The sequence below is a fragment of the Nelumbo lutea genome, chromosome 3, assembly GCF_056320005.1.
Source record: "Nelumbo lutea isolate HS-2025 chromosome 3, American lotus-T2T, whole genome shotgun sequence".
In the NCBI taxonomy this organism is placed as follows: Eukaryota; Viridiplantae; Streptophyta; class Magnoliopsida; order Proteales; family Nelumbonaceae; genus Nelumbo; species Nelumbo lutea.
This window is the reverse complement of record NC_142686.1, coordinates 22,620,110-22,643,731: the sequence shown is the minus strand read 5'-3', so window position 1 is coordinate 22,643,731 and position 23,622 is coordinate 22,620,110. Positions and strand designations below refer to the sequence as shown.

General features: G+C 36.8%; 3 protein-coding genes across 15 annotated transcripts; 1 reads left to right on the top strand and 2 right to left on the bottom strand.

The window, feature by feature from the left end:
- Positions 1-109: 109 nt before the first annotated feature.
- LOC148863572 (protein FAR1-RELATED SEQUENCE 5-like) lies at positions 110-11,304 on the bottom strand. 10 transcript variants are annotated; one of them, XR_016108884.1, is made up of 8 exons: positions 8,712-9,164; positions 4,566-7,597; positions 4,383-4,468; positions 4,232-4,306; positions 4,071-4,142; positions 3,899-3,958; positions 3,749-3,818; positions 110-730 (listed from the first exon to the last, which is right to left on the bottom strand). XR_016108884.1 is itself a non-coding variant. In XM_088974231.1 (7 exons), the coding sequence occupies exons 2-6, from the start codon at positions 7,581-7,583 to the stop codon at positions 3,768-3,770; spliced, it is 3,276 nt and encodes a 1,091-aa protein (XP_088830357.1). In that variant the 5' UTR covers positions 7,584-7,597; positions 8,942-9,090; the 3' UTR covers positions 153-730; positions 3,749-3,767. The 10 variants fall into 10 exon arrangements, 1 of the variants encoding a protein (XP_088830357.1); XR_016108882.1 differs by having other exon boundaries at positions 8,942-9,090; XR_016108883.1 differs by lacking the exon at positions 8,712-9,164 and adding an exon at positions 10,830-11,304 and having other exon boundaries at positions 224-730.
- Positions 1,726-16,320, top strand: LOC148863571 (GDT1-like protein 5). 4 transcript variants are annotated; one of them, XR_016108891.1, is made up of 5 exons: positions 1,726-1,844; positions 15,021-15,092; positions 15,192-15,236; positions 15,344-15,405; positions 16,224-16,320. XR_016108891.1 is itself a non-coding variant. In XM_088974235.1 (5 exons), exons 1-5 carry the CDS (start codon positions 11,840-11,842, stop codon positions 16,225-16,227), a joined length of 258 nt encoding a protein of 85 aa, XP_088830361.1. In that variant the 5' UTR covers positions 11,711-11,839; the 3' UTR covers positions 16,228-16,320. The 4 variants fall into 4 exon arrangements, 2 of the variants coding, with proteins under 2 accessions (XP_088830361.1, XP_088830360.1); XR_016108892.1 differs by lacking the exon at positions 1,726-1,844 and adding an exon at positions 11,192-11,327; XM_088974235.1 differs by lacking the exon at positions 1,726-1,844 and adding an exon at positions 11,711-11,914.
- A 432-nt stretch (positions 16,321-16,752) lies between these two features.
- Positions 16,753-22,905, bottom strand: LOC148863570 (ATP-dependent Clp protease adapter protein CLPS1, chloroplastic-like). Its single transcript, XM_088974233.1, has 3 exons — positions 22,262-22,905; positions 18,233-18,383; positions 16,753-17,302 (listed from the first exon to the last, which is right to left on the bottom strand). The coding sequence occupies exons 1-3, from the start codon at positions 22,326-22,328 to the stop codon at positions 17,041-17,043; spliced, it is 480 nt and encodes a 159-aa protein (XP_088830359.1). The 5' UTR covers positions 22,329-22,905; the 3' UTR covers positions 16,753-17,040.
- Between the last annotated feature and the right edge of the window lie 717 nt (positions 22,906-23,622).

Sequence of the window (23,622 nt, the reverse complement as noted above, 5' to 3'; positions counted from 1 at the left end):
AAATTTCAAATACTAATTCAAACTGAGATAACAAGGAAGGTTATCCTATCTGCCTTACATGCTACATGCTGATTATGCTTGAGTGCTGTGATTTATATGGTTGAAGAAATTTTTAGTAACTAATGAGGTCATTAAGTAAAGAAAAATTCCCCTGCCGATACAGATAGAGTTGGCTTTTCTGTAGATATCTTGACACTGCCCTTTACATGACAAGTTTGTTGGATAAAGGGAAAATAGTAAGAATAAGAGATTATGAGGAAAGAATGGGAAAGATCTATCTACCTGAACTGGTCCTGACCATCCATCTACACTTCAAAACAAGATAATCGAGGACCTCTTCAAGCATAACCTAACTGTGTCACCTACTTTGTACATGGCTGTAAATGTGCTTGAATTCAGATCCTCCTTTTACCTAAAAAAAAGCTTTTGCTTCACCCTCCCAAAAGCACCAACTTAGAAATTTAATGAAGGGTAGCTAACTAATAAAAGAACTAAAAAACCAGTAGTATAATACATACTACACTGAACTCCTAGCTAGTAATTCTACAGAGTTGATGCCTCTTATCTATTAGGAAAACCAGTATTGCCCGTAATATGTAACAAACTGATAAGTCTGGAGAGCCTAGATGTCCAAAAATTCTCCCAAGGTAAACCACTAATCGGGTCTTTGCTTCTTTGGAGAGATCATGTTGCTAGACTCTGCCTTACACGTAATCCACAAATGTTCATCCTGAAAACCCAGAGTTCATGTTAATATATATTTGAGTTACTGTGTAGTATGTGTAAAAGATAAGTATTTGGGTAAATCAAGATGGTAAATGTGTCTATTTTTTTTTCATTTTGCATTTCATATTCCATCCGAGACATATGAAGACTTTAATATGGACAACTACTCTAGTGTATATGCTGTAGACCTAAAAGCCAAAGTTAGGGTCTCAGTTAAATTTATATGCTGTAAGCACAGTTTATACCATGGACAGCAGCCCCTAAATAGGTAGTAATTAAAAACAAGACTAATATAACTGGGGTTTGGCCAACTCAAACCCAAAATTAAATTTCACGGGAACACATTCATATGGATTAATACCATTGCAAACAGAACTAATAATGAAACCATGCAGGTGCATATGCCTGTTTAAACCAAAATATAGGTATGATATCCAACTAATTGCTGTGTGATGAACCTACAATTTATCTATATTTTATGAGGTTTTTGCATGAAATTTTATGCTGGTTTAATTAGATTTTGCCCTATTTTAGCTTGATTGCAAGAAAGATTTCAGGGGGAGCCAAATCAACAAAAAGAAGGCAAAAGCAAGAAAAGAAAGCCCAAAATTTATCAAGTTCAGCCCGGCCCAGCCATGAGAGAAAGGGAGTTTTTATTCGGCCCAAGAAGTGCAAACTAACTCTTTGGAAAATCCAAGGGAAGAAGCCTAGCAAGAAGAAAATTTCGGCCCAGCCCATTTTTAGCCCAAATAACAGCCTAGAGTGTAGCCCACTTGAGCTCAAAAACAAGCTAAGTTGTAGCCCAAATAGCAGCCCAAAGGGAGCTAGGGGCGGCAACTCCTAGATGTTTCTTGAAGAGAAGGAGGGAGCACTCTAGAAGGTTCATGAGGGGTGTAATACACCCAATTCTAGAGACTTCAAGAAGGGGCAAGAGCCCCCTTGAAAAAACTATATAAGGAGGCCTCTAGGAGGGGGGAGAGGTGTTCAATTGCTTGAGAGGAAGGCTCTCCCACTCTTAGAGGTTCGGCCACCTTGAGAGAAGAGAAGAAGGCTAGGCGCAAGGAAGAAGAAAAAGAAGGGCTGAAGGAAGTTCAAGACAAGCAAGGTAGAAGAAGAAGGTGAGTTCGAATTGAGGGTTTGTGATTCAAAGATCTTTTGTAATAAATCATTTATAGTTTCATTCTCTTTTGATTTGAATTCAGTTTCTTTGTTATATTTTCTTTCTTCTTTCTCCTTGTTTCCATTCTTCCTTGATGTATTTCAGCTTGTAAAATTTCAGTTCAGCAATCTAATTCTTTTTTATTCATTCAAATGGTCATGAATTGTACTTGAAGTTTCTTGAATAAAGGTGTTATTGTAGAGTAATTCGGCCAACTAACCTTCAAAACTCAGATCTGAATTCTCAGATCTAAGATTGCAAGATCTGAATTGCTTGAAAGATAATTCAGATCTGCAATTTTCAGATTGGCCGAATTAATCTACAGCTTGGAATTCCTAGAGTGCTTGAGAGAGACTCTAGGAATTCAGATCTACTATTCAAGAACTGAATTGAGTGCAAGGTTAGAGATAACTTGCACAATTCAGTTGGTGATCAATTCAGATTTGAATTGATGCCTTAGAAGTGTTTGAAGAAATGCATGCATGGGGATTAGGTTCTTGCTAGAGATAGAAGAACCGTCACTCATGCATAGGATGAACATGCGCTTGAGAGAGGCTGTTCATGACCTTGGGGTTTCACCAAACCAAGGCTCAATCATGATTTATTCGAATGATCCAAATTGATAGATTGCTGAATTCTGAGATTGACATTTACTGCTTACTCTTCTAACCTGATTTGAAGGCAATTGGGCCAATGATTTAGATAAATTTTAATTTAGGATTTTTTTTTAGCTTTCATTAAAGTTTTGATTCATTTGTTGATCAGATAAGAAGTGCTCAATTTAGTATTGGTAATTGTTTCCTAAATCCTCGTGGGAACGATACTTCACTCACTACTTTATTACTTGAACGGCTAGTGCACTTGCTAGTGTCACAATGAGCCACACATCACTGTGGTGAAAACAAAAACAAAATTTGTTTGATAGTAAAGAAAAAATCATTAAATAAAAAAAGAAGCAAATGCAACTTTTGGGGTTAAGGTATCAACAAACAAGTGAAAAGAAAAAAAAAGAAAAAGAAAAACAAATGTCAAAAATCCCCTTAAGACACTTCCAACCAAACTACTTTGATCCAAGTGTCTCCCTCACAAAGAACCTAAATCAAAATGAACTGCAGGCTCACATCATATATCTCAAACCCACTTCCCAACCTTCAACCCTCAATCTTTACCTTTTACAGACTTCAACCCATCTCCCCATTCTCTCAATCAACCTTCAACCATACCCCTCTAATTCAAAAATATTTTCTTGCATATTCCATCCCTCCCTAAACGAAACAGACCCAATATTTTTCCAACCTCAATTTCTTTTTCTACTACCTTGCTTAAATCTGCTCATCATTTTCTTTTTTTCTGGGAATCTCTTTTCATATTCTGATCCTTTACCATCCTCATATATCCCAGCATCCACCTTTTCTGCAATAGGCCATGTTTTATACCAAGCAAAATCTAGTATCTGCTTCCTAGGTTTTGCTTTCTCATTGTACAAAGCATTAGAAAATTTCAAATTAGTGATCCAAAACATCTACACTGGTTGTGAAAATGGAAAAACAGTTTATTAAGTTCTGCTTGGCAATTTCATTGAAAGATGGGCAATAGGAAAAGAAATTTCAAGAAACAGATACCCAAATAAGGTATCACCTCCCTGATTCTATCTCAATCATGTAGCCAGTACATTCTATTTCCTTTTCATTTTCCATATGAACAACCCAGACCACAGTCACCACACCAAACGTGATTTGAGGGGTGAGAGAGTCAGAAACAGAACAGTCTTTCTCAGGTAACAAAAAAAATGGCACATCTCCTTCACGAGACTAAACATTGATTTCTAGGACATATTTAGCATGTGCAAGGAATAAATAATACCAGAGAAAAGGGTTCAGGTTCAAAATTTTACTACATCTTCTGAAATGCTACGAGTCTTCCTTGATGATTCCTGCAAAACAAAATTATCTTACTTCATTCATGCATAAGAAAATTTGGAAATAAAATTCTTTTGTATGTAGAAATCATCACCTGGCTCACATGAGATTCAATGTGAATGGATTCTTTGGAAACACTTGCATGTAATTGTGTCTATGTGGAAGCACATGCATTAACAACTATTGAGACCCAAAAACACAGAACAAATCACAAGTACAAAGAAAATTATCTAGGGCAGTCTTAAAAACATATATGCACCACTCACCTGTAATGATTGAGACATGTTATGATCAGTGTCGAAGGAGTTGGGCTGTCCATGGAACAAATAATTTTGTGGCTGCACCAAAAAATGTACTAGAATATATAAGAAATACATTTATTATAATAGTTTGAAAGAACTAGGTGAAGTGAAGGTATGGTACGAACACTATGCAAACCAATGTTGAAGGTAATTGAATTCAAACCAAATGTATGAGATGTGTGTTGTTGTTCGTTTGATTCCTACAATATAAAGAATTATAATTTTAATATCAAAAATACAAAATGCATAGTTTAAACATATTTGATCAAGCAATACCTGTGTGGATGAAAGAGGCTGCTCAAAATTCTGTGCCCTTGTCCTTTTTGTCTTCCTTTTAGGGACATGATTTAAATTGCCTCCATCTCCACATTCCCAAATCATTACAATTTAATTATCAATGACAAAGAATATAGTAAAAGTAAATTATAGGGGTATAACCGTATAAATTTAAAACAATACCTGTGTAGGCTGTTGGGTAGAACATTCATCAACAGATTGGTTATTCTTCCATTTTGTCCTCTTTGTTATGGTCTTTTCTAAAGCATCTGCTGGCCTCTTTGAAGAACATACAGTTGTCACCTTGTCTTTAAATCCTTTCACTACAGTGGATGACACTCCTTCAGTAGAACTGATATTGTTGCTAACAGCATCTTTACATATATCATCAAAATGTGTGGAAGGAGAGCAAATAGAGCTAACGGTATCATTAATTTCTGCTCCCATAACCTTTGATGCAACAAATGACTTCTCAAAGTTTGTGTGTTTTAAACATTCTGTGACTTCTTTCAAAAGCCTATTTGCACTCTCCATAACAACCTTGTAAGCATCTTCAACAGATGCAGCTCTATCTGCTACTTGGTTAAGCAAACGATTCATCTCCTTGTAACGTATTGCTGCTTTCTCCCTTTCATCAAGAGTTATAGTAGAGCCACATGATGATTCAACAGCCTTCACCTTCACGTCAACAGTCCATCTTCTTAATATATAATGCGAGGGGATTGTCTTGATGTGTCTATGATTCAGTACTTTCAATGCATGCACACATAAGATTCCAATGAATTCAAACTTTCTACAACTACAGTTGACCAAATCATTTGCTGAATTAAAAGCAACTATATGTTTCCTTTTTCCAGACACACTAACTTCATATTCAGTTATTGTTTCAGACACAACATGATCTTCATCAATACTACAATTTAGTTGCTGCAGTACTTCAGTATAAAACATGGAAAATATTGGCGGAGTATATATATGAGCAACATAATTCAATATATCCACTTGTACAGCTAATGTGGGGATATTTTGTGTTGCAAATTCAGCTTTTAACTCTTCATACCGCCTATCAGCAACCACTCTTTCAAAATGTCGAAGAAATCTTGACAAATCATACTTGATGTTAAGATATTTTTTCAAACAACTATTCATACTTTCACTTCTTTGAGTTGTGCTTATATCAGCAGAAAATGTGTGCCGCCCAAACACTAGAGCCCATCTATATCTTTTCTCATACAACTTCTGTAACCAATCATTTTCTTGAAGATTGTACTTATTGATCATACTTTCCCATGCATTTTCAAATTCATCCACTTCTTCATAATCAAATACACATTTGCTAAGATCCTCGGAAAATGTCTTAAAATTCTGAAATACACCACTAAGGTGTTTTGTGGCATTTTGGAAAACATGCCAAACACATAGTCGATGATGTGATTCTGGCAACACCAAATCAATTGCCTTTGCTATAGATGCATCATCATCAGTCAAAATTGTCTTCGGCCTTTTCCCACCCATTGTTTTGATGAAAGTCTTAAACAACCACTCAAAAGTTTCTACAGTTTCATCATACAAAAATGCAGCACCAAATATGATTGATTGCTTATGATTATTCACCCCCACAAAAAGTGCAAATGGTCGATTTTCATTGTTGATTCTATATGTTGTGTCAAAACACAAAACATCACCAAAGTGACCATAATCTACTATCATATGTGCATCTGCCCAAAACATATTTGTGACTAGCTCATCTTGGTCCAATTGTACGGCATAAGAAAAAGATGGGTCCTTTTCCTGCATGTCTTGACAATATTGTAGAATAGCACCTGCTTCCCCCTTTTCCATATTCCCAGTCCTACATGAATGCAAGTAATTCTTTAAATCTGTAGAAGTGGATTCAACATTTTCATGCGCACCAGCTTCCTTGGCTATCGATTCCATTGATGCCTTTAGAGCTAACCCTAGATTATTTGCCATTTTAGCTTGTTTAACTTGTGCTTCAGAGTTTATTCTTCGAGATCTTAATGTATGTGATTTTCTAGGGGCTGCAATAATATGGTTATGAATTTCACTAAAAACAATCACATGAAAGAAACCATCTTCCCGAATACTTATCCTCATCTCCGCCATACAACCACATCTTGTCTCTACCCTAGGCTGCTTGACATTGGGTCGACGTTTATCTACTGCACGCTTCCCTTGTTTAGAACAACAAAACTTTCTATAGTTCACTTTGCCAGTCATACGACATAGATTTCTATTAGATTTTCGAGTGGTAAATCCCAACATTCCAGCATATCTATTATAAAAATCGTATGCCTCCTCTTCTGTCTTAAACATCATACCAACTTTTGGGGTACACTCTTCAGGAATGAGGGCACATCTTTCTTTGATCTTCCTTTTTATGCTTGCATCGAAGCTTTGTTGTTGTTGCTCTTTTGTTGGAAAATCATTAACGATACTTTCTCCCTTATCTAGTTCAACAGACTTGGGCGATTCATCGGCTCCATGTAAGACAACATCAATATGTTGACATTCATTACCATTGGATTCAAAATCCAACCTATGGATAGAGTGAGGCCCAACCTCCAATTCCATTGATGCTTTTGGAGTTATCCTTGAATTGTCCGTTGGTTTAACTTGTGCAGCTTGTGCCTCAGATGTCATTCTTTGAGATCTTAATTTGGGTGTTTTTGTGGGGGTTGCAATAATATGGTTATGAGTCTCATTAAAAACAATAACGTGAAAGCAACCATCTTCCCGAAGACTTATCCTCATCTCTGCCATACAACCACATCTTGTCTCAGCCCGATGACATCTAACACAAGGTCTACGTTTATCTACTTCACGTTTCCCCTGTTTAGAACAACAAAATTTTCTATAATTCACTTCACCTGTCCTCCGACATATATTTCTATTAGACTTTCGAGTGATGAATCCCAACATTCCTGCATATCTATTGTAAAAATCGTATGCCTCCTCTTCTGTCTTAAACACCATACCAACTTTTGGGATATACTCTTTCGGAATAAGGGCACATCTTTCCTCAAACTTTCTTTTTATATTTTCATCTATGCTTTCTTGTTGCTCTTCCATTGTAGGCAAGTCATCAATAATGCATTTTCCTTTATCTAGCTCAATAGCTTTAGCCAATTCATCCGCATCGACTGAGGCAACATCAATATGTTGAGGCCCAACCTCCATGGTCTTTGATTATTCTGTTATAAATGATAAAAAGGTCACAATTGTTAAACGCATTAAATAAAAAGAAAACAATTGAAAATGAAATGACTTTAATGAACATAGATTTACACACAAAAATAAATAGGAATCATGTTCAATAATCATCACTAGAGTATGTTGACAACACTAATACATACAGCCATTGAACACAAGAAAAAAGGATTCAAGCATATAATATTTTTTTCTGAGAAAAGATAAAGTAAAATTTTATTAAATAGAACAGCATATTACAAATGCAGCCCCAAAACAAGGAGCTGAATTCCAGTTATTCTGCATAAGATCTTCTGCCTTATTTTCTTGTGTTGAAAGTATGATAAAAACATGAAACAGCAGTCCTACAAAGTCTAACAGAAAGGAAAAATCACGAGCATTGTTTTCCATATATTCCAAGGACTATTGAAAATCCTGCAATCCTGTTACCAAATTCCTAATATCTTTTCTGACTTCATTTGTCGAGAGTCTCCACATCTTTAGGTTACTGATTAAACCGTGATTAAATCAATGTTTTGAATAACTAGGCCATGATCATACTTGATCATTCAATCAATGTTTGGAAACCATGATCACTACCTGATCTCTGAATTGCTTTGAATAACTAGGCATACTAGAAATGACCAAATGTTGGTTTGGACAAACAAATAAGATACTGAAAGAAAACTACTAGAGTAACATCTACAGAGCATGCTTTTTTCCACAAACAAGTCAATAAAAATATTCCATTCAACATTTTTAAATATAAATAGATAAAGTAAATATTTGCATAGCAATATACATGACAAAATTCAACAGTCTTGAGCAAATAGCTCAAGCTCCGGAGACATGCAGCTTCCAACTGTAGAGAGTTTATCCCAAATAATAGTTCTAGTTTCTCCAATTTGTGCCACATTACAGCACTAAGGTGATAAGGGTTTTATCGGGATTGGTGGGGAGGCAATGCTGCACTCAAACATGTCAGCACGACCACTAGAGAACGTAAGCATCCAAGGTATTTAATGATAGAAAGAAATGATTCTGGTGAGAAGTTTTTACTTAACATGTAAGTTCGAGCAAAGTGATTCCAGAAGAAGAAGAAGAAATGGAGGGTTTTACCGATCTACTTTGGCGCGGTAAGTGTGAGTATCAAGCTGCACCGATCTTCGGTTGCAGCAGCAGTCGGTGGCCGATGGAAGAAATAGCATGGCAGCGATGGAAGTGCACAAGGGGCGAGAAAGCGAGACAGAGGGAGGATTTGAGGAGGGAATAGATGTGCCTTGCTTCGGCGCAAGGACTCTACAGAGTAAAATAAAATGTGATGAACACAAAAGTACAGAGGGTTTTACCGATCTGCTTCGGTGTGGTCAGCATGAAATAAATTGGACCGTTTTTTTGGTGGCAGCGGCAGATGATTGACGGTGAAAGAAACAGCAGCGGCAGCGGCGGACGCGGGCAATCGGCGAGAACGAGAAAGAAACAGGAGCCTTTCAGTTTTTTGTTTTCCGTATTTTCTACTTTTGTTTAAAAGAAATTATTCTGATCCCAACACGAGTCCAAACTAGGGGTGTCAATGGACCGGTTTTAGGCTCCAATTAAAATCCATTTGGACGGACCAATATGACATATTGGATTGGACCCGGTACTTTCATAATAATTTTATATTGGATTGAGCCAATATCTGGTCCATTGATAGAAGATAAGAACATAGGTGTCAATGGACCAGGTTTGAGTTGAAACCAATCTAAATTAACAGGAATTTGAACAAATTGAACACCAGTCCAAAATGATTCAAAATATTCATTGCACTGGATTGGACCAGGTCCATTTGTAATGGACACATTGGATTGGATCGGATTGAACCAAATTCAGTCCAATTAACACCCCTATTCCAAACAGTCATTAGCCACATTGAGATGATAAGGTTCGGATTCGGTCCAAACAAGCCAGGTAGGGATATACTACCAAACAACCCGGTTAACAATTATTTCGTTTAGCTATCAATGATTTTGTTTTTTTTTAAGGAAAAAACTAGTGGAGGGGGCCTACATTGCAGGAGCTCACTCATAAACTATCATGCTTGAGCTCGATTCAAATTAGAGACTTGAGCTTGAGCTCGAGCTTGGCTCGAGTCAAAAGCTCGAAAGTTCGAGCTTGACTACCTTTGATTGTAAGTCCCTCAATTGCCAATGTTCCAAAGTGAGGTCTCCCTTAGTTGCTGAAGTGTCGAGCTGACCTAGCGGGCAAGATGTCAAGCTAAGGTCTCCTTTAGTTTACAAGGTGCCGACCTGATGTCTCTCTCAATTGTTGAGGTGTCGAGCCAAAATCTCCCTCAGTGACCTAGGTGCCGAGCCGAGGCCTCTCTCATTAGTCGAGGTATCATCTAACTCGAACTCAATTCAAATTAGAGACTTGAGCTTGAACTCAAAGTTTGAGCTCGGCCTCACTAAAATTAGATTACCTTTTATTGTAGGCCCCCTCTTTGGATTCAGTGGCCCTCTAAGTGTACCCTTACTCTTATGATTTTTTAAACTAACTTTGATTGCAGGTCCCCTTATAAAAAATCCCGAAACTACCCTTTCTACCTCCATTCCTAAAAATCCCTTTGACCTCCACAACTGCAATGCTTGCTCTTCTTCTCTGTCTTTCTGGTTATGCCTTGATTGTCGTTCCATATGGGTTACTAGAGATGCGTTCCAATCAAGGTCTCAGCTCCTTCTAGCTATGCCTTGATTACCATGTTCCAAAGTGGAATTTACAGGTGACTAAAACCCGCTCTTTATACAGAAGCCGATTAACGTGAAAGCTACGGTTTGATCCCAAACCAGTTGCCTGATGCGGAACTCGTAGGATGGGTGTGCTTTAGAAGAAGCGCTTGAAGGGGTCTCCGATGGCTGAACGGGATGTGGTATCGGCAGAAAACACTGATGGTGATACCGAAGAGCCGGTCCAAAGATTTTCAACGGTGAAGGTCTCGTATTTTGGAATCTTTTCCAGGAGCCACAAACCTCTCTGAGTTCATTGAGCGATCAGGGTCGCATTGAGTTTGGCCAAAATCCAAACTGGATCGAAGAGAGTTGTCTTTTCTCCCCCAAAATTTAATCCACGACGAAGCTTCACCGGTCCCCGTTTTCTGGGATGTGGGCACCCCTTTTCCTTCCTTTTCTTTCTGCCGCTTATTATCCCTCCCCCCATAATTTAATCCACTACAAAGCTTATAGAAACAAGAAAACTCACCTCTAGTTGATTGTGCAAAAGCGAAGATCCTCCTTGAATGACTTTAATAGGTTTAAGTTCATGCTCGCAAAGATAAAGAGAAGTGGTTTGATTAGGTAGGAGCTCGCAAAGTTGAAGAAGCAAGCTACAACTCGTAAATAACGGTTGCGTAGGTGAAGAAGGATTTTTGGGTAACCCTTTTTTGAGGAGACAGGTTGGCCGTCGAAAGGGGACGAAGATAAGGTCGGGGCGACGTCGGAAAACACAAGAAAGTTGCCGGTGTTGTATACTCAGCACCAACGCCAGAGCGCTGCCGGTGGTAGTCTGATTCTGGTTGTGTGCCTGAGAAGAGCGGCGGTTGCAGCGGTTTCGAAGAGAACAAGAGGGGCGCCAACCTCTACAGTTCCGGAGAAGAGCGGCGATTCCGGAGAAGAGTGTCGGAGAGGAGCGGCGGTTCTGAGAGATCTATAGTTTTGGTTGTAACGGAAAGAATTTTCGGCAAACAGAACGAGAGGGAGGGTAAAATAATCTTTTTCATATCTCCGTTAACACACGTTAATGACAGGAAGGATTAGTCAATTGTCAGAAATAATAAGGGTAGTATTAGTCAATTTTAACGTTAAGGACACACTTATTCAATTAGGTAAATCATAAGAGTTGTTTAAGAAATTTATTTAGAATACTGTTAAAGTTCATTAAACTAAATTGTCCACATCAACCTCAATGCAAGTTTCATGACCAAACTGCCCTTAAATTATGAATCGCCCTTGTTGAACTTGGTCTCCAGCCGTCTATTGCCGCTTCTCTTGTTGCTAGTCAAAGGGCCACTTAGAGGGCCACTGAACCCAACTCTCATGCTTCCCGTGTCCGACTCGAAGCCCAATTCAGTTTGGTAGCCTTGGCTTCCCATTTCCACTCCCTACACCCATTTTTTCTGGAGTCTAATCGATCGTCCTCAAAACCTAGGGGTTGCCTTAAGCCCTTCCTTTCCCCTTAAGCGCCCAATGAATAGATGGTGAAGAAGCGGAGGAATGGGAGAAGGGGAGAAGGAGAAGAAAGAAGGTGAAGAAGCGAAACTGGGGACTAAAGAGGAGACGAAAGTGGAGGTAAAGAAGAACAAATTTTACTACTACTACACCCACCATCCCAAATGTGTATACCCTCCTCAGATCTTCAGCAACGAATGTATGCTCCCATCTTCACACCCTCCTTCTTCGGTTCTTATACGGGTGCATCTAAAATTCACTTGTATAAGAACGGGAGTCTAATTCCGTTCTTGACACGAGAACGATGCTCTCGTCTTCACGCCCTCTTCTTGCAATACAACTAATTCTCCGATCATCTTCTGGCGGAGTTCTCAATGTAGCTCAGATCTGGATTCTCTCCTTTCCTCTCCACCACTCAATTTCTCTCTTCTTTTCTTTGGCCTTCGATGATGCAAACCTACACCGACGATGAGTACGATAGTGAAATGACCAGAAAGCGAGAGCATGGAAAAATTCAGAATCACAAAAGAACGATGCCAACACGTGTGTCCTGATATTTTAATATTCACACTCATGCGTGATGGATCAAACATTTAGGTTAAATAGTAAAATGTATCGAACATAATAAAGGGTAAAATAGTAAAATAGCGATGCCTGTTAGTCAAATTACTCTTATCTCACTGACATGGTGAGTTTTAGATGTTTTAAAAAGTTATGGTGAGTTTAAGAGAATTCATAAAGTGATGGTGGGTTTTGGACAATACCTTACTTGAAATCATTTAATAGTTTTGAACCAACTTGACACTTTTTGAAAGTTTGAATATTTCTAGTATACATTTGAAAGTTCCCGTACTAATTTGACACCACCCCCAAAGTTTAGGTATTAAAGATGAATTTTCTCTTTTTTAAAACCAACAAAAATAATTGCCACATCAGCAAAAATAAAACAAAACCATTTACATTGTTGAACATGCCATTTGTTTGTAGAGCAGTTTCATTTGTATTGATGCAAAAATATGACAATGCAATTGGTTTATTTTTGCTTTAAAAGATCTTTCAGGTTCAGTTTGGAGTATACAAATATCTATGGTGCAAAATGTTGTATTTTATATATTTGTTTTCTTTTCAAATTTAGCCTTCATGTTTCAAATAATTACATAAATGCATCCTTTTGTTTTTTGTCTTTTTTTTATTGATTGTCCCATAACTAAGTTGTTGAAATTATGACCATTTGGGTGTTAAGAATATGCACTCAACATTATTATTATTTTTTCTTTTAATTGCTAAAGTATGGTATTTCTGTTGAAAGGGGACCTCAGAGCACCTCCCACCCGTATATTGGGAACATCTCCCCATGACAATTACAGGAGATATTCCCAATGCACGATGAATTTGCATGTGGGGAACCAATGTGATCTCTTCAATTCCAACTAACCTTTCATTGTTCCATCTCATAAAATGAACAATGAAAGTCATTGAAAATAAAGTGAATCACCCTTTTTTTGGAGTAATTCGATGAATCTTCATCCAATAACAAGGACATTTTCCATCAAGTTAACTAATAAAAATAGGTATGTTTGCATATTTATTTCAAACCTGAAATGAGGTTTTTGCATTGACCAAAATACAAGGGAGGTTTAAGTAAATTTTCCATCAAGGCTGCATATTTGGTGTTTGTTTGGGCATTGATGTCGTTGTTCTAGAAAATGGTGACACATCAGCGTCACATTGGAAAAAACGGTTCTTTAGGAAATGTCTGTTTGTTTGGAACTATTTTTCATACAAAATAGTGTTCTAAGCCACAATTTGGAAATTAGGAAGGCGTGGCTTGGAGCAACACCAAATTTGGCATTTCCTGGAGCTACAACTCGTTGCTGTCAACAAGGACATGAGGTGGCAGTGACAAGGACATGACGTAGCACCAGGAAACGTTTCTTAGAGCATTGGTACTAAATAAAAAACGTTGTTATTGCTCCAAGAAACGTATTACCTGGTTGTAACGTTTCCAAACAAAAAAAGATGTCATTTTCTAAAAAAAAACGGTGCTTCCAACCCACACATCAACAGCAAACGATGTTGTATTTGCAGCATTGATGTCAAACATATATTTATTTGAACATTCTTTCAATCTTTTGAAAGAAAAATATGAAGATTAACAATTAGGTTGTATCACATTTGTCGTAAGCTATAAACCAGTATATACAATCCATCATTGAGCCTTATATATGGTGCAAACACAATTGTCTGAATCTAGTTGTGACTAATCACAAGTGAATATACTAATGTTTATACACATAGACCCACATCAGATCCCATGCACACATGGGACCCACATCATTAAGGATGGCAATTTTTTCTGTTTCCCTGATATCCATCTGCCCCGAATGGAGTGGAGATGGGGATGATTTTCCCCCAATGATGGAGATGGGGAAATTTTCATCCCTATTAGCAGGGGTGGGGAGAGCACTCCTCGCCCTGCGGGGACCCTGATCCCTGCCCCATGGGATCCCCACTAATATATATGTATATATATATATATATATATATATATTAAATTTTTTAAAAATATGGTTAAATATGTTTAAGTAATAGGATTGTAAACTTTAATTATTTTATTTTTATATCTTTAAATAAAATAAAAAAATAAAAACAAAATGGTTAACATTATAAAAAAACTATGGGGAATGAAGATCTCCGCAAGGATGAAAATCCCCGTGGGAACGGGAATGGAGATTTTCACAGGAACGGGGATGGGGAGAGGCCCTCCGTCCCCATCCCGCCCCTTGCCATTCCTGCACATCACATCAAAATTCAGACATGTTTACAGAATACTTGGGTGTTCACTTGTGATTGGTCACCTAAGCAGGTTCCCACACTCCGTGTTCACTTCACAACAGACTACGTGCACAACAAGATACCAACCTCGCTGTTAACTCATGAATAAAATATGGGTTAGCTTAATTAAATAAGAGCCTATAGCATAGATAAGGAGGGATTCGACTATGCTGTCGAAAACATATGATATTGGAAAAACTTCAACCAATCAACCATAGAAGTCAATCATGTGGGCTTTTACCAAAATTTAGGAGGATTGTAATGTCAAAGTCTTTCTGATATCATGTCTTTCCCACAACATATATTTTACCTCCTTGTCTTATTATCATCCCCAGCTTATACTTTGTTAACTTTTTCTTTGAATAATTCCCATCATGTTATTTTCTTCCAGATAGAAGACGATTTGAAAAAACAGAGGAAGCACTTTCTCACACATTTCGATCTTCCCATCCATCTTTTAAAGGTATGAACTCCTATATATTGTTTATTTCAAAACTCAGGACTCAGGAGGACTTGGAAAGACTAGTATGTAAGTTGTAACCATCAAACCTATTTTCTGTAGGCATTTTCAATTACATGTTTTGGCGAGTGGGGTGACAAGAGTCAGGTAGGCAGTAGAACAGAGAACTCCATGCACCTAACTATATCATGTTGATCACAACTAGACTTGATTTATGACTATTTTCAAGTTTATACCGACTTGTTGCTTTTCAGATAGCTACAATTGGTTTGGCTGCAGATGAAAACCCTTTGGGTGTGGTCCTTGGTGGAATCATGTATGCTTTGACCATCTCTTACTCTATGTATTTATGTACTGATTGATGTATCGCCATGGTAGCATGCATGTCTGTGCATGTGTTTTTATTTTGTATGCATATCAATTATATTCCACCCTATTCAGTATTCATGGATCAATCATTCTTTGTATTGACCGACTTTCAAGGATTCACTCACTTTTTTTTTTTTTGACTGATTATGTTGGTCCTAGGGCCTAGGCATCCCGACCACTGCATTGCAAGTTAGGCTGTAGAGCTAGACAGTTATTTAGAACCTGTCTAATGCAAGAACTCAAAAAAAAAAAAAAGCACGGATTGTTTTTTATGGTTTATATATAGATTGTGAACTCAATATTGTACCCATCTATTGATGCAGGTTGAATTCTCAGGTGGAGTTCTTTTTTGTAGTGTTTGGTATCCAATCTTTCTCATCAACAGTTGAATTATATGATATCTGATGCTTGCTAATTGTGCGTGCTTGCAATATACTCCTTTTATTCACAATTCATCATCATCATAATAAATAAATAAATTTTGTTGTTCTTACTTCTTACTCTTGTTGTTGCGGACACTGTTGAAGCTAGAGCATTGCTAAGTGAGGTGGGAATTAATATTATCGTCTTCAGTATTATGATCACTAAAGCTGAAGAGCCGATAACAGTAATTTCATCAGGAAAAAGGAAATATTTCAAAGTTTTCTTGAAACTCTTGCATACTTTTTCAACTCTAGTCTAGTGGGCATCATGTGAAAGATGCAGAGCAATTTAAGAGAGTATTTGGCATTACTTGTTTTAAAGAACTTATCTCCTTTTTTGCAGTTAAAGGAAATAAGGAATGCCAAATTCAGCAGAAAAGGCCATTACCCAATGTATCTGGATTCTGGCATCTTGGGAAGGATGGATCTTTGCCCAAAGTGGAGGCTGTCCTCGTATTCCTATATTCTCTTGCTTTTTCTCATGGTCGTGGGTGATTTGTTGCCTTTTATGTTGAAAATTTTGGAGTTTTTATGGATGGATAATATATCTGATATCTGTTGCCGTGGGATGTCTCACTGTCAGCATGAGTAAGTAACGTCCCAAAGCTTTGAATCCGCCAAGGAGGAGCCAGGGAAGGGTCCAACAGGAACGTCGAAACCTTCGGTGCATCACCTTCGATAATGAATCTATCAATCTCAGATCAATAGCTTAGACTGACCCGTAAAGCACCCACACACCCACCATCGCTGACCACAATACCAATCCCAAGCAGTTGAGACCCAGTACCGTGTCCACATTTACCTTAAAACCATCCCTCCTCAGAAAGTCAGAATGCTGAACGGTTGAAGATGGAACACCCACGATTCTCTAATTTTCAAGACAAGGATTCATTCATTACTTACATCTTTAATCCATTCAGTTTATCAAATCTCAAAAGCAAGTCCAAAGTCCAAACTAATCACTATACAAACAAAGTGTCCTCAATGTCGTATTGTCCACCTCCCTTGCCTTAACACCTGATGATATGACATCAGGATTCATATAACATGGATGTTTTCAGGTTATGTACACACAAGCAGATTTATAATACTTAAAAGAAGATGGAGGTAAGCAGAAGCAGAGACATAATTCTCCACAATGAGAACAGTCCTTCAAGTCTTCAACACCCCCCACTTGCAGGTTCTATTGAACTTAGGAGACCATTGCCCCTCAGCTGCATGCAATGTTCTTCAGCATCTACTTGAGCACAAATAATCACCACTGCCAGGCCATTATAGTGTGCCTCTTGCATGATATTGACCGCGTTGTCAAGGGTCATTGCAGGAATAACCTTCATGAGAACTTGAACAACATATTCTCGCTTGTTGTAGTTGTCATTATGCAATATTACACGATAAGGAGGAGCTGTTTTCCTTGATTTCCTGAAAATCAGGTTTCAATAATCAGTTGTTAGATCCTTTGTTTTTTCTTATGCTCTGTTCTTCACTACAACAATTCTGCATCAAAGATGGAACAAATGCAACAATAACATTTAATATCCACGAATCTGCGGAGATGTCTTAGGAGAATGGTACCCATTTGGGCATCAGATCTTTCAACAAGGATAGGATACCTAATATCAACATGAGATGGATATTTGATACTATATGTTATCTTAAAGAAGGGATTCTTGAGGTAAAAATCATTGCTATATACCACTATGTTTTTACCAGTACTAGAATAATATAGAGTGTTTCACATCAGAAATATGTAGATAAATGTACATAGTGTTTCATAAATCCTACTCCTATCAACCAAACCCAATAGAACTGCATATAATACTATCAGCAGTCTAATCAAGGTGGCTAGGCAAAGCATCGGCTATTTTGGTGAGTTCAGCAGATTTCTGTGTTTCCTATTTGTTTATGTATCTGATGCTATCATCATAATGGCTCCATTTGTTTCATAGTAGTAAGGGTGGAGATTTTCTAGTCTGAAATATTTCTGTTTCCTCCCTACTCTTTTACATCATAAACTTTGTTTCCCACCCCTTTTACATGGAAGCAAATGCACATAGATTTCTTCATTTGCCCAGTTCTCATATCCTGATCTTTGTTTAATTATTATTGCTCTGAAAATCCAAGTTAGTGTTCCCTGATCTAGTGTCCAATGTAAAGTTGGGTTTTCAGTGAATTTAAACAAATAGAATGCCCTAACTGGAACTGATAGCATACAGGTCAATCTATAATGCATAATCATTATTTATGATTGAAATGTATCTCGCCAAGATTCGGAATATAAGATATTTTAATATTGTATAGTTAAACAAACAAAAAAATCAAGGTGGTTGACCTAAAGATTCATATCTATACCTCAAGTCAAACTTAGATTCACGGCCAGGTGTAGCCTTCTCTATAGTTGGTCTCTCCAACAAACCACCACCTTTGCCCTGACACATAGCTGACATTGACATGACAATGCCTCGATTTGTACATGGTCCCTTATAGAGGGAGTGTTTATCCCCTAAATCATGCATAACAGGTACCAGTGAGAAACAGTTATGAATATATTCATTGAAGGTCATCTACGGAGGGGAAGCCAATTGATGCCACAAAACTACAAATAAGCATCAGGTTTTCATGTAGTAGAAAACGTATTTTGTAAATTTCCCCCTTATATTTTTTTTATCAATAATTTCCCCCTTATATTTCCACACCAAAGAAAAAGAAAAAATGAAAAAAAAAAACAACATTGCAGAAGATGTTAAAGCATGGTTACGATTTTCCTGTCTTTTTTCCTTTTACCTTTTCTGATAAGGAACATTTGAAGGTTTCTTTAAAAAACATAGAGCAGCATTGGCAAATGAATATATGCAGTAGCATTGATATGGGCATATCAAAGGAAACATTCAGGGTCTATATATTTCCACTATCACCCACCATTTTTTGCAATTTTCCATGGCCTTCAGGAGAAAAAGCCCAAGGAATAGCATACACTATATCCCCCCCCCCTAATTTTGATTGTTAACTTGGATAAAATTTTAACACTGACTTGCAAATTCATCTGCAGAAAATTGAACATGCATAAGATATATTCATCCCTTTAAATATACTCAGAGATATTTCCTTCTAGGATAATCTAGTTAAGTCAGATATGTTTAACATTGCATACATTAAAGACTAAGGATCATTACCCAATGCTAGTCCCAGCTATACAGACTCTTTGGAGGGGTGGATTAGTACAGACCTTAAACTCTAGCTCTTTCTTTCTTTTTTTTTTTTTTGCCATAAAGAGGCTAGGACTTGAAAACACATACATTCTATCCTTCTCATTATGTTTTAAGACTTAAAGGCAAGGAAGCGGATTGGTGGAGAACTTGAGCCTAGTGGACTATACTATCTTGATGGTGGCCTGGAGAGTACAACCTTGCAGTTATCATCTTTATTTTCACTTTTTCAGCTACATTGACACCTTAGGCATCTGGTATAAAGCATATGAATATGGTTTCCATCTCTTCAGTCACAGTCCTCCCTTGATTGTAAAGAATGCCAGTTTAGTTAATATCATAGAGTCTCTTTTCCCTCTAGAGTTATGAACTGTGTATCATGTCTATTTCTGTTGGTATATTCAAATGTCTGGGATCCATGTCCCACTCCCATAGAAGGCTTGTTATCTCCATGCAAAAGATGTATCACTATAGAAATACACAAGATCAAGGATGTTTTCAGTTTAATGTGCAAGAGGTGCCATTGAACACTTAAATATCAGCAAGCATTCCTATTCAATTGAGCTAAAGCCATCAATCCAACAAAGTAAGCAAATTGCATGGAAAGCACATAGACGAACAACAGACATCTGTTGCATAGTTTTTTTTTTCTTTTTCTGAAATGTAAAGAATTATTATTAAATATATGAGACAATAAAGGCCATAAAAGCCATGAACAAACTACACAGAGAACATATGGGTATTTATGTAAAACTCCACCTTACTCATGTACAAAATGAGACTGAAGTCAAAAGTTCTCTAATCTTGTTTGTTATTCAACAATACAAATTGACATCACTGTGAAGTAAACACTATTTCTAAGTAGCACATATTCTCTAATATAGTTTCTACTTGATAATCCAAAATCTTATCCAAAAAGAAAGATAATGGTGGCACAAGATTAAACCCTTAGACAGTATAAACAACCATTTTTGTCAAAATAAATTTTTTGTATCAGTTAATCAAATGCTAAATGAATATCTAATCACAAAGAAAGAGTTAATACACAACTATATAAACAAATTTTAGCATTGTTTTACAAAGGGGATAATTACTGTCAATTTCAGTTTCTTTCTGAAAACAATGTTTCATTTTCTTTTAGATGTAAAATCTTTTTTCTAAAGGGGGAAAGGTGTTGTGCTAATATATTTTCACTGCTAAATAAGATATGTTTTTGTTCTTTGTGCTAAATCTTCTTCTTGGTAAGAGAAGATAGCCTGACAAATGGTATGTTAGATGTATTAATATATACATAATAGTATAATACAAGATTCAGCAATTCTTAATAAAGCTTTCTAACAGGACAAGGATCTAGCAAATATTTCAAATTTACATATAAACAAAATAAAAATATTCAGTACATACGGTAATCAAATAATCATGTCTTAACAAAAGTTGCATAACCAAATCCAGGAATTATTATCAGTAATGCTATTTTTGACCTTAGAATGAATGGTGTTTTCAATTGTTACAAGCAAATAGGATGTATACGAGGTGCTCCAGCCAACAAGAGTGAAAATAAAAATCATAACCACCAATAAGAAATCTCTGCACAATATTTTTCATTGTCAGTCAAAAACAGTGTTCTAAAAGGTGTGCATAGAACCTTTCTAATAACATAATGTTCTAACCAGTTGAGCTAATAAGCTTTTTGAAATATTTTATTTTTCCAGAACTTAGATTTGCAAATTATTATATAATAAATTTGTACAACTTCTTTTATTTCCTTTTCAAAAGTGGTGCCTAACTTCAATCAGGCATGTACCTTGCCTTGTGCCTCATACCTCAGGACTTCTCGCTTTTAAAATAGTGATAAACAATTAACCAAACAAATTCAAACAGTTCCAAATCTATGCAAGTATGTTGTCTTCACAAGAAACTGCAAAATCTTTTACTGACAGAATGAAATACCGATATCAACCTGTCTGTGCCCCCCCCCCCCAACCCAAAAAAAAAGTTTAAAAAAAATCATTTTATCCACTTTATTCTTAACTTCTCCCTGATATCACTAATTCTATCACATTCGTTTTCCTTGATATTTTCCAAAGAACACTTTTTTTAACATTTCTGTGCTCAATTTTCACTCCGAGAATCCCACAAGCATAGTATGAATTTCCTTTTTTTTTTTTTTTTTATAAGTATAAACTGAGTTTTTATGTTAAAATCCATTTAATTTTCCAACAGATTTTCAAGATCAGACTCAGGTTACTGGATTTAGTCCAACTGTCCTAATTTCACAACCAGATACCTATGTTTTGGAATAAAGTATTGTAAGCCATTTCATAATGATACATCAACCGCAAATAAGAATTTTACAGCAAATAAACTCCATAGGGACCATTGCTTGGTTAGGTTCGTATTCAGTCCACTTCTCCCAAGACCCCAGATAGCTGGGACCAATATTCTTTAATGGATTTTACATCAAGTAAACTCGAGAGAAAATTTTTCCCTCTGAAGTTAAAATCATAATACAACTGCATTTAGAACTCGTGGAAATTACAAACTGCATGACGAAAGTTAACAAATATCAATATTGTTATCTAATTTTAGATTATTAAACCAAACCAAGCCTAATGATGCTACCAAAAATTAATTCAGGCTCTTATTATCCTTGATTTCCAGTCCGTTCAGCGTCCCCCTCCAGAAATCACTCTCTTCAGTTTGTCAAATAGTCGCTATTAACAATAAAGGCCGCTACAATTTGAAGCTTATATCTTATACGAAAACAATCGAGTTAGATGCACTTTGGCTTGCAAAAATATAAAATCACAGAAGTTCTATAAATAAGTGTCAACTACACTCAATACAAACAGTAAATTCAATAAACCTGTTTTTTTTATCAAAACCAGCTTGACAAAATTTAAGGATTAAATGACGTATAAAAAAATAAAAAAACTAACTAGAGGTCTGAATACAGAATGGGGGAAAAAATAGGTAATGGCAGGACGTACAGATGCTCAAGAGAAAAAGATGGTATTGAATTGCGAAACAAATTGAAGATAAGATCAAAGTAATGACTCAATCAACATTCCTAAACATCGAAATTTTCTCTCAGTATAAATGAACCAGAAATAAATGAAATTTCTAATTGAACAAGTGAAGGAAGGAAGAAGAATAGATGGGGGGAGCTAGAAACCTGGTTTAGTAGAGCTAAAGACGTGATTAGGAGAAAGAGCGATTCTCCCAGAAATGGCGGTCTCCATGGCCACTCTCTGTCTCTCTCACCCAACCTTCGGTGTCTGATCTCTGAACCAACAATTCTCTTCTCCGATGAAACGAAAAATATCAACCAGAACTGGTGTTTGTTTGCTTCTGAACACCAAGAGGTGGTGGCGAGTGGCAAGTGGCTGCATCGCTTCCCTCATTCCCTCGAGTCCTGGTCCCTGTTCGTTTTTTTTGCCCAGCGGAACTGGAGAATACTGGGCCAATCACAATACACCACGTAATTCCAAGATGTGGGAGCCACGCTTCTAGATGACATGTGGTGTAATATGATTGGTCCAGAATTACGAGTAGAAACTTTTCTTTTGACTTCATGAAACTACAGGAACTTCAGATTCTGGACCGTTCAATTGGTATTGTTATAATCGAATCTGAACGCTGATATAGTAAACTTACCGGTACATGCTTGGATTTGGGCCATAATTTTGCTGGTAGCATTGAATGGACCGGGCCCGTAGGGGCTTCACTGTCCAGTCCAATGGGTCCAAGAAATCACTTTGAAGCTTTTTTTTGGTAGAAATGATAATTCATTCAAAACAGGAACAACAGCAATACATCCTGCCAACAGAAAAGCAGATATAAAAACAAACAAGAACAGAACAAAAAGGAAAAAAAACAAAAACAAAGAAAAGAAACAAATTCAAGCATTAAACCTCCCTACTAAGAGAGTCACAACAGAGCACATCTGACTCAGGTAGTTGGATTGTGGACCACCTCATTTGCAGTACGAGGCACCCAACCAAAAGAAAAGGAAATCACTTTGTAGCTGAGTCTCCATAAAATTTCTTCAGGCTTAGTTTGGAATGAGTACAAATACAAATATATAGAGTGCAAAACCTTGTATTTTGTACATATTTGTATTTGTACTCCTTCCAAACTGACATTCATTCAGATCGTATTTGGGAGTGTTTCTTCAACGGACACAGTCAAAAGCTGTCTAAAAAATCGTTTTGTCAGAAAGGTTAGACTATGATACTAGAAAGACATTTAATATCCCAAAAAGTTGTGATCAATCAACGGGTATTATAAATGTATTAATCAATCTGATGGAATTTATCAAAATTCTTTCGATATCATGTCTTTTTGCATCATAAATTTTCCTGTTAAAAAAGCTCAAAATGCCCACATTTGTTATTTAGTCCAACTCTAATTATGGAGGCTGAAAATGTAATTTCAGTTAGTGTTTTTTACCTTATTTAATCATCTCCCATCAACTCTTGTATTTAAGGTATTGACTCTCATTCTCTCTTATTAAATTCCATATTTATTTAAGTT

Excerpts from the sequence above, each read along its gene's own strand:
- LOC148863570 (XM_088974233.1), bottom strand. The coding sequence starts at position 22,328 with ATGGAGACCGCCATTTCTGGGAGAATCGCTCTTTCTCCTAATCACGTC. Across the intron at positions 18,384-22,261 it reads CTTTAGCTCTACTAAACCAG|GGGATAAACACTCCCTCTAT; the intron begins GTTTCTAGCTCC and ends TGCATGATTTAG. Across the intron at positions 17,303-18,232 it reads GAATCTAAGTTTGACTTGAG|GAAATCAAGGAAAACAGCTC; the intron begins GTATAGATATGA and ends CCTGATTTTCAG.
- LOC148863571 (XM_088974234.1), top strand. The coding sequence starts at position 11,840 with ATGGGAGAAGGGGAGAAGGAGAAGAAAGAAGGTGAAGAAGCGAAACTG. Across the intron at positions 11,915-15,020 it reads AAGAGGAGACGAAAGTGGAG|ATAGAAGACGATTTGAAAAA; the intron begins GTAAAGAAGAAC and ends ATTTTCTTCCAG. Across the intron at positions 15,237-15,343 it reads AGTGGGGTGACAAGAGTCAG|ATAGCTACAATTGGTTTGGC; the intron begins GTAGGCAGTAGA and ends GTTGCTTTTCAG.
- LOC148863572 (XM_088974231.1), bottom strand. The coding sequence starts at position 7,583 with ATGGAGGTTGGGCCTCAACATATTGATGTTGCCTCAGTCGATGCGGAT. Across the intron at positions 4,307-4,565 it reads CTACCCAACAGCCTACACAG|GAATCAAACGAACAACAACA; the intron begins GTATTGTTTTAA and ends TTTATATTGTAG. Across the intron at positions 3,819-3,898 it reads TTGAATCTCATGTGAGCCAG|GAATCATCAAGGAAGACTCG; the intron begins GTGATGATTTCT and ends TTTGTTTTGCAG.